Below are 10966 nucleotides of genomic sequence, written 5' to 3'. Positions count from 1 at the left end.
GAACTCTTCAGTAGAGGGAGCTTTCATTTTGAAAGCCTCAAAAGCAGTATCGGTATCATCATTAATCCTTATTTCACTTAGAATCATTTTAGCAAATACCTACCAAATGGCTGCCCAGATTCCCCAAAAACTTTGTTTCAGAGCAGGCTTCTACAAAGTACCATGGAATTCAGCACACCCTGGAGTGTATTCATCTTTGCTTCACATACTCATTTGGAGTCTAATGTATCTAATGTACTAAGTCCCTACTAAAGGGCTAACTAATTGTTAAGTCGTTAAACAATTATAACCATGCAAATCTTCCCAGTTTACTGACATTAAAAGGCAGGACATATGTTCTGCTGTATTATTTGATATGGTAAGAACTACCACCAGGAAGATGGCTCTCCAGCAGCTTCCTTTAAGCAAAATACAACAATATTTTCTCTTCAAGGGACACAGGAGGATAGAGAGTGCAGCATCACACTCAGGTGTTGTGAGATACAGATCAAGCTGCTTTGCAACTCAGGTTCCACAGGGAAAGCAAGACAGATAAAACTGAAAACCAGAAAGCCATCAGTGTGATAAGCTGGATTAATTAACCTTAAAGAAAAAAAACTAAATCCAACCTTATCACAAAAAAAAGCCCAAGAAAACATTATTTGTCAAAGGGATAAACAAGAGCAAAAGCTTGAACAAAAATATGCTAATACATCATTTAAGAGAATGGTACAAAGTTTTAAAGTAAAACATATTTGACGACTGCTAAATTTTGACAGAATTCTGAAAAAAATATTACACAAAGCTATTGTTCAGTTTCACAGTAGATCCCACCATAAAGCAAGTGTCCTGAACATTTAAATTACAGAACTACCTAATAAACATCAGATAATCATGGCAAATCATGTAGGTGTGAACAAATACAACAGCAGGAGCAACCCACAATGGTTCTTTCCTAAGCAGCCAGAAACCCTATCCTAAATCAACAAAATTACTTCCACAAAGAAAGGTAAACACCTAAAAAATTACTAATTTAAGTGGAACATGTCTTGCTAGGCTTCAGGAACACTTGACTTCAGTGCAAAAAAAATATTGATCCACTGCAAAACAAACTGAAATTTAAACAAGTTGCATGGCTTTCTGGCGCCGTTAAAAGCAAAGCAATTTAACTAATTTAAAGGAGAAAACTGGCTTGAGATTTCACACAGTACTGCAGTTAACTGATCCTTATACTAAGACATTTTGCCATCATTGATACCAAAAGTAAAATCATCATTTACTGAAAGCAAGATTTGCTTTTCTTTTTTTCCCTGAAACATTCCATACCCCATTGGAAGCTAACACATCTTCTGTCTCATCATCTTTGCTGTCAGCCTGAATTTCAAATGGGTTTCCTCCGTTACAGTACTGCTCAAATAACGTTACTGTTGTTGAAATTGCTGAAGCAGGCTGCTTACTAGGTGACACAGACGGGGAACGTGACTGCTCCATGAACTTAAATTCCTATTAATAGAAATGAAGTAAAATTTTAATCACCAACAAGACAGTTTCAGTATTATTATTACTCTAGTTCCATAAAAACAGAGCATAACAAACTTGTGAACAATTAACCTGGTATGAAAACTTATAGCTAAAGCTTGCTGCTTATTTAAACATGCTTTTTTCATGCTGGCTCAAGTTAACCTTGAAACTGGCAATCTTATACTGTTTATCTTTCTAATCTTAGCAGGTTTTGGCTATGACACAGAATACATCTCCTGCATTCTGAAAATATTCACTGCCTAAAACTAGGTGAAAAATAAGTGGGGTTTTTATTTGACAGAAATTAGGAGATAAAACAAGACCTAAATTCTACCAAAAAATGCATTTTTCTTTACACAGGTTACCTAGTAATTTACTAAAGCTGAATTTTTTTCTGAATATTTTATTTTTAAAAAGTTCTTTTCAAAATTTACTACTTTTCAAACCCATTGTACATGAAGTATCTGATGATGAGGTGAGTGCACAGACTTTTGCAAATAAATGGAGTGAGTATTGCATGTAAGGTATAATTTAAGGATTTTTTTTTCTAAAAACCTTAACTTATCTTAGTTGACATTTTTGTCTATTAAACTCCAGCTACTGATCTTCATAAATGGCAAAATGTACTTTAACAAGTTTAAAGATCAAAATGTATGCAACTAAATGGACTGCAATGTTAGATTTCTGTTTATATGAATCAGATACTTTCTGCCATTTCCTGCTGCTCCAATCTCTTGAGCAGTATGTATGGATTTATAATCCCATTTCTCTAGTAAAAATATTATTTCTTTTGCTACTATTATTTCTTGGATGCTATTAAGGGTTCTATTTCCCCTTCCTTCCATGCTATTACTGCCCCAGTAGCTTTTTGCTTACTTTAACAGTTTAGTCTACAGAAGTGACAAAATTATCTTTTGCTTGAGATTGCTCAGCTATATCCATTTTTGCACTTCAGTGATAGCTTTAATCGTAGGCATCCACATTTCATTTGGCAACAGGTGAAATCCACCCATGTGCTAAACTTCACAAAAATCACCTTAGGATTGGTGCACATGAGCACTGCTCATTACTTCCTTTCAGTTGAACTTCACCACAGAAGAATTAACTTTTTTTTTTTTCCTCCAAATGAGCCAGTATGACCATCCTGAAACAGATGCTGAAGTTGTTACAAGCTAGTGAGTGCTCATCTGACTACTTTTGGGCACTCATCTTTTAGCATCTTACTCCAAGATAAATAATTCGGAAATGGAAAACTGACATATTAACAGCACATTAAAACATGAAAAATAAAGGCTAACATTATGTCAACCACTCTAGCCTCTTCTGCAAACCTCCACCTGCCTGAAAAAGGAACACTACTGTTTTAAAAGTATTTGAATCTCAAATTTCCAGTATCAGAAAGTGAAATTTAGAAGCCATTTAGCAGCAGGATTTTTAACATCCATTTAAAACATTTGGACTGTAGTTCATGGGTCCTACAACTTCTCAGAACACCTGGACACTCTGGAAGCTATTAAGGTATTGATATATTTGTATGTGTTATTCATAGAACGTACATGAAGCTGCAGAATGCTAAAGCTTGATTTAACAGGACAAAGTTCCCAGGTCTCATTCTCCAAAAACATTCTTAATTCTTCAAGACGGGTTCTGAAATACAACAAATGAATACTCTTAACTGGCAGCAAGAGTAAATCAGGAAGTAAGCAGTTATTTCACTTACGCAGTGAAAAACATCTTCAAAAACTGTATAAAAAAATCACAGATATTTAACTCATTCTTTCAGCTGACAGATCACCTAAAAGCTGTGGCTACTTAACACAGTGAAAGTTTTATGACACCTCTGGAGAAATTCTCAAAGAATGTCCATCTCCAAAATTTGGAAACAATTTTTTTTTTTTTTTTGTCAAAACCATTAGAAAGGACAGAGGAACATCTATGATTATGCAGTAATACTGGACTTTCTGTCCCTCTGTGTAAAGTGTAGAAAGCAATATAATATATACAAACACTGCATTAGCAGTACAGCAGCTTCTGTGAGCCCACAAAAGATAGATGCTCATTTCAAACACGCTGAAGCCAACAGGCAGCAAAGGGAAGGGGAAAGAACTAATATACTACAAACACCTCAACTTTTCAGAGAAGAAAAAAGCTAAATGATTATTAATCTCCTAAACTATATTTTTTTTCACAGCTTAATTTTACCTTGGTACTAACATAGAAAACATATTAGGGAAATGTAATCAAGCCATTACATCTTTGCATTATTTCCATCATGTTTTTAATCATTAGAACAGTATTCGTTCAGTCATAAGTAGAAATATCTTTAATAAAAAAAATCATCTTTTTGCCACATAAGCAAGTACTCATAGGAAAAAAACCTGTTACTTGTTTTGCTTAACAAGTAACAGCTGTTAAATTATGCATTGGATTTCTAATTAGGCAGTAAAATATTCTAGAAATACTACTATTTCAATAAAGAACTATAATCACCACTACAATTAAAATTTCCTTGCCTCAATGAGATGAGCAATGTGTTGAATTATCACTACAGTTTGCTGTGTCTATTTAAATTCACCAGTTAAATGCAAATAGACTTCAAGTGCTATTTTCGAGGCACTGAGAACCCAGAGCTTGCAGATCTTCTCGCAGTAAAGTCAACAGAAACAAGAGATAGAGATGCTGTGAAAATCATAGTTACTGATTAAAATTCTTTAAGAGGACAACTAAGGAGAAAGAGTTATAGAAAAGCAAACACTTAAAAGCCACACAGCACCAGGTTTCGTATCATTTCAAAGCTGAAATCAAGGCACTGATAAAGTACTTGAACAAATGCTCTTCATTTTCACCAGCACACAAGTCTAGAAAGTGGCACACGTGGAAGGTCTGATGCATTCTTTCTCTGAAACGCTTCAGTCATCAGATACACCTTTTTACAAATGTATCCGAATGAAAAGTAAATTGCATTCCAAAAATCGCCTTACATCTGGTGTTCTCTGCCAAAAGTACATTCTACTTTTTCAAAATAATCAACTTTTACCCAAAAAAGGCTTCACATATGCTCTAGTATTACACTGCTCTTCTATGCTTTCTGAATGACATGACCAGTTCCTTCGAACACTTTCTCTATGTTGGCAGTTCTCCAAAACACCACACGGCCCAGGAGGGCACATATGTCATATTACCCAAAGAACTGATTACTCCTGGGCTCTCAGCACTTCAGCTCTGTGTAGCTTTTATGTACTAATGAATCCTTAAAAGCACCACCTTTTTTTTTTTTTTTTCTCCTCCAATTAAATACACAAGGGGAGTGAAAGCTGTATTAGCTTGATTTGAAAAGGCAAGATGCTTAAAGCTTTTATATAAATCAACCTGAGGGATATAGCTAGGAGAGAGGGCTCTTTTCTATTTTTCCATCTAAGGATGAAAATATCAGTTAATTAATCCTCACAGTACCCACACAGAATAAAACATGTAAAAACTATTAAAAGGTTTACATCATTTGGGACCTATCAGGAAGTATTTCCTTTTATTTTCACAAGAATTACAAGAAAACTTACCTTTATTAAAAAACACAAGTTACTTCAAAAAGTTATTATTTCTATACATATTCATCAATATTCCTTAACTGTTATTTTACTAAAAGATAAATCAGAAAATTAGTCTCTGATTGCCTAAGCTGTTAAATAGGTCCTTTAAACACAAGAAAAACCATAATGGTTAAAATTATATTTACTTAACCAAATAAGGTTTTATGTGGTAGGTCAGTGTAGTAAAAGACAGTTAGGTAGACCGAAATAGTGCTTCTGAATCTAGAGCTGCAAGCTCAGTTTCCAAATCAGTTAACAAAATTTAGTTCAGAGTTCAGAAATGCTTTCAAGAAATAAAGATAGGTGTCGTGGCATTTTAATCAACTCATCTCCTGACAAGACATAATGTGCATCTTATTAAGGCTCAAGCTTTTCAGATAACTGGAACTGAGGTCTTCATCAAAGTTCCTGAAGAATCCTAGATACAAACTACCAAAGTTGGAAGGAATTCCAAATCACATTCTCAGCTTCTGAATTTAGACACTCTTCATGTTCTTGTGTCATAATTTTCATAATTTATGGATTTTAGGCAGAAAGTCTCAGATCAAATGGGTTTGGATATATTAGTTGTATGACAGCTCTCATACAACAGAGGATGATAGATGAAGACCGGGAAAGTAAGAGTTTCTTAGAGCAAGGAATTCTTCTCATACGTTCCTAGTTTTTTACACCCAGAAAGAACATAAATGCTAGATAACTAGAATGGAAGAGTTGTCAATCATCCAAACCAAGAAATCAAGACAATTAAAACAAATAGGTAAGTCTTGAAGCTGTCATAGCCCTATATCATATCTGAGGCCAGAGACTGCCCGCACGTGACAGCACATATGACTGGCCTCAGATATGACAGTAGAGTTGACTGAAACATAATTAGAGATTGTCAATGAAAAAAACTATGAAAACATGACTCAAAAGAATGGACTCAGTTCTAAGTATCTCATTTGACAGAATACAAAATTGAATATTAAAAAAAAAAAAAACATTTCATAGCCACACATTACCCACTCTTTTTATGTAATAGCATAGAAAAAGAAGTAATAATTTTGCTAGGAAGAATGGACTTCAGAGGGATTCATCCTCAGGATCCCAGAAGACAGCCTAAGAGGCAGCCTGAAAAAACTCATGAAATTCTACATTAATTTTTTCATCTTCATCTGGCTTGCCTGCTGCAGAACTAGAGTTTTCCACAACCACAGCAGAAGCAAAGGCTCCTCCACTCTCTCCTTTCTCCAGGGTTCAGAGCCCTATTCTCATCACAAAACATATTCCACTATCTGTCAACCTCAATGCAGGAACATTATGCAGTGGAATTCCTTTGGAAAGCAACTTTTTAAAAGTTAAACCCAACTAAAATAAATGCCATTAGATTCATCCACTGCACATATAGTAGTCTCACCTGTGGTAAGTTTTGAAATAGTTAACACTTTGTTTTCTGATAGATTCTTGCAAAACTTCAGACTTACTGCCACAAAATTCTTCTCCAACTTGCATCAGCCTATAACAATAAAACAAAGTTTAGAAATATTTATTGATTTATTAATGCCACTGTTCCAACCTGAATTACTAGTCTCAATCATTACCATGAGCATACATGTATCTCCATAAAAGGAAAACACCAATGTTAAGTTGCAAACGCTTCACTCTTCCCTAAAAGTCCATGTCTCATTTCCTTCCAAATCCTTTCATAATGTCCCATACACATAGAGACAAAGAGCCATAAGCAAAATAAATGTCTTTTTGAGATCCCATTATGCAGGGCAAGCTGTAGAGCTCACATTCTGAATCCATCCTTTTATTACCAAAACAGAAGAATATAATATTGTACAGGTTAGCAGTACCACAGTATTTCACTGCTCTTGACTGAGAGTCTGTTTAAAAGCTTTTCGAAACATCAAAATTGTAAGATCTGCACATCTGAAATCTTAAAGGTGGAGAATACTGAAATCATATCTCACTTAAGCACTACTTGAACAGCAAAGCAATTCATGCCACCTCTCCCAAACACATCCTCACAAACTGCCACATAGAATCATAGAATGGTTCAGGTTGGAAGGGACCTTAAAGATCATCTAGTTCCAACCTCCCTGCCATCAGCAGGGACACCTTCCACTAGATCAGGTTGCTCAAAGCCTCATCCAGCCTGGCCTTAAACACTTCCAGTGAGGGGGCAGCCACGGCTTCTCTGGGCAACCTCTTCCAGTATCAGACCACCTTCACAGTGAAAGAAGTGCTCTTCAAACTATGAGTAGGTATGAACAAAGTCAGCATCAGAATGTAAATATCAGCCATAATTAACTGTGCTGTTTATCAGAGTTCAAGTTTGTGCACATGTATGAAGCAGTCTTATGACCACATCAGCGTACCTGCTGATAACATCAAGTACAAATATGAAGTCGTCATATTTGAAGCTAGACAGATCTGTTCCCAGAAGATATGTTTTCACTTTCAATTGAACATCCTACAAAACACAAACAAGTTTTTGTATGCTTAATACACTAAAGACAAAAAGGCAAAGGCTCAGGTGCCTGTTTCATCCGCACTTTTCGGTTTGTTTACACTTGTAACTTCTTTTTGAGATGTAGACAAAAACTCCATTTTCTGTAACATGAATGATTTCTCATTGACCTTCTAAAGTATTATTATAATCAGTTTCTTTAACACTCTGTAACATTAGGACAATCCTAGATGCTTTATTGTCACTGCAAAAACAGATCTCTAGATTACAGTTCACCCATGGAAAAGGTTTACAGCTTTTTCATCATACATTTGAGGTCTCACTGCACATCAAACAGATCCAGCAGTCAGAACAGGAATACTGTGAAACCAGGTTCACAGGACTTCAGGTTCTCCATAGCTATGGTTATACTAGAAACATGAAGTCGTATGTCTGTGCTAACAGAGAAAAACACATGAGAATAAAATAGATTGTGGAGCAGCACACAGGTTGGGAGAAGTGGAATCAAGCTGAAAGTCATGTTACTACGTTTTGGTATCTTGACTGAGTTTGTAAGCATAGTGACCAAGTAGTAACTGAGTCACAGAAATTATACTTATGTGGTTTTGATATATTTAGCTCAAAATAAATAACTTATAGAAATCCCTGGAGAGACTTCTTTAAGAAGATCAGTATAAATATAAACGTAATTAATACTGGGGGTGGGAGGGGTGGGGTGGGGCAGGTATGGGGGAGATAAATATTTAGGAAAAAACATCAAAACACATACCTGCCATATTCGTGAAAGACCATGTTCCAATTTCTTTTTTACATAGCTGCGGTCAAAACTGCTGTCTTCAGTTCCAATCACACTGCTGACATCTGAAACTGAAGGTGAAAGCTATTGTAGATATTTCCAACAGCCTTGAAATGTATCCTTGTTTTCTACCCATAATGAAACTTCTGCCTTAGCCATTATCATATTATCCATTATGCAAACTCCAGGAGAGCTCCATTGCTCTAAGCTTTTGAAAGCAAATTAATAAAGCACATATAAATATTATATGCTATTGCAGACCAGGAGAGTTTCTGATTGTTTTTATGTAAGCAAGATACCCCATTCAATAAAAGGAAAGCAAATATGAGATATAACAGATACTGATATTTCGAATACAAAAGATAAAGTTGAATGCTAAAGTGAGCACTGCTTATCCTCTGTAACAAGATTCTCTTAAGATATTCTACCTGTGTAGGCAAGAATCAAGAACTTAAAAATTTCAGAAGCAAGATTTTTAATTTTCTGCCTCAGTAAATCCTGTCAGCAAGTCTGAGGAAATACACGGACACTTTTTCCATAAACTATGCAAACAATGTAGCATGCCCTTTATGGTCCAGAGCCATAAAGAACTTACATCTGCCTTCCATCTGCCAGCGCTAAGAAATTTCTTGTCAACAATGTAAGTGCTCTTTCCACATCAAGCCTTGCCCTGAATCCAGACCTTGCAATCTAGATGAGTATCATGTGAGTATCATGAGCACCATACTAATGAGTCCAGTATGGAATGGGAAGCTGGATACAAGACTTTAATCAACCTTTCCAGATGTGTGCAGAACAGACCTCTGCAGCACTGAATATTTAAGACCAGGAAGGAAAGAGCTGCTAACTGAACAACAACAGTTATGACTGCTATCATAGCTGACAACTCAATTAAACAAAAGAACAAAAGAGCACAGTGGAGTCTGACCACATTCTGATCATGTCTTCTTCAAATCATCCAGTGCTCACTATCAAGGGAGCAGTTTCCTTCTGTAACAGTCATTAATCCTAACTAGCACTTACCAATGTTTCACAGTCCCAGTCCTAGGCCAGACTCTCTGTAAGTAGAAGAGCATGATATGCATCTTCCTTCTCCCCATCAACCATCTGTTTTATGCTTTGAACTTTTTCAGAGTACGTTTCTCAGAACAAGAACTATTTGCATGTCCCGTGTAAATAAAAAAAGAAAAATTCTAAATGTATATATAATCTATTATATGAATGCTTACATAATATGTGACCATAATAGGAACAACAAAAACATGAAACTTCCAATGCCTGCGGCTCCATTTACATTAAGAAAATATTGGGAATATGGTTACTCAGAAGGATGATGGCCTTGCTTAATTTCTTTCAAGTGGAGCTATTTGTTGTGTCTGGACATGTTATTAAGTAATAATCTTTATCAAACATTAAGGAAACTTCATCTGCAAGCCAGGGTTTATGATAGTGAACATAGGACCACTACCAAGAAGAATCTTCAAGCCAGTTAAGTTAAAATTAGTCTGCCCATGAGGCTAGAGCTCAAGAATACAGAGCCAGTACAATACTATATACAGGGAGAGGGTAAAAGCTCTGATACTTTCAATTGAGTAACAACTCCTCACAATTAAAAACAATTAAAAACATAATAAAACACGTTCTGGAATTTGGGCTTATATTAGTATTATTCAGTTCTCCAAGGCCACCAAGCTGTGTTCAACTCTTTCCTGTATAAAGTCATTGGGACTGTTTTTGCAGGTAGACTGAGAATTTACCCTGACTACTCAAAATGGGAAGATAAAAGCCTGCTTGATGTGAAAAAAAGATTCAAACTTAATTTCATACTGTATCTACTGTTGCAGGGCACTCAAAGAAAATTTTTCTTATAAAAGAAAAATCATAAAACAAATATTAGCCACTGTATTCGTAAATTATAATTTAGTAACCGTACCTAAATACGCTCCTCTTCTCCTGAAAGCAATAATTCTGACAAATGCATTTTCAAAAGTGATCTATCATGGAAGATTAAACAAAATATAAACAGAAAGAATAATCCAACTGGAGAAACACTAAGCAGATTTATCCTTTCTCTGACGACATGAGTAAAGAAAACCAGCTATGTTAGTCACAGCACACACTTCAGAAGTTTCTGCAACCTCCTCTCTTCTATGCTTTTGCAGGGCAAAGCCAAGCCTAAACAAGTCAGTAGTTGACTGTTCTCAGTAGTCAGTCTCAGCAGTTTGACCTGTTCTCAAGATTAAGACCATAGTACTTGTCCTCATGAACTGCCATTTATGAAGGAATGGTTGGACAGAGTTATATGGATGTTATTGTTCAATAAAAATCCACGCAATATATTCTCTGGTAACCTACCAGTGCTCCTGGTTTACGGCTAGTCATGCTAAGAGGTCTTGTTTCCAGTCTTTTAATGAACTGTACTGTAGCTAATTTCACACATGCAAGCAAATGAATTTAAGATAATTTCCTTGAGAGCTCAGAAGGTTGTGATCAGTGGTGCAGAATCTAGTTGGAGGCCTGTAACTAGTGGTGTTCCTCAGGGGTCAGTACTGGGTACAGTCTTGCTTAACATCTTCATGGATAATCTAGATGTAGGGATAGCATCCACCTTCAGCAAGTTTGCTGATG

At 35.8% G+C, this 10966-nt stretch overlaps 1 protein-coding gene across 1 annotated transcript; it reads right to left on the bottom strand.

Annotated features, from left to right (window-relative positions):
* Positions 1 to 1305: 1305 nt before the first annotated feature.
* LOC104528171 (syndetin-like) lies at positions 1306 to 10720 on the bottom strand (the record flags this gene model as incomplete). Its single annotated transcript, XM_010172101.2, has 6 exons — positions 10694 to 10720; positions 8312 to 8422; positions 7451 to 7545; positions 6484 to 6582; positions 3057 to 3147; positions 1306 to 1482 (listed from the first exon to the last, which is right to left on the bottom strand). Coding segments are annotated over exons 1-6 (600 nt in total), but the record flags the coding sequence as incomplete, so codon positions are not given.
* Positions 10721 to 10966: the final 246 nt, after the last annotated feature.

Source organism: Antrostomus carolinensis, unplaced genomic scaffold (genome assembly GCF_000700745.2).
Source record: "Antrostomus carolinensis isolate BGI_N321 unplaced genomic scaffold, ASM70074v2 scaffold10677, whole genome shotgun sequence".
NCBI classification, from domain to species: domain Eukaryota; kingdom Metazoa; phylum Chordata; class Aves; order Caprimulgiformes; family Caprimulgidae; genus Antrostomus; species Antrostomus carolinensis.
This window is presented reverse-complemented; position numbering and strand designations above follow the sequence as displayed.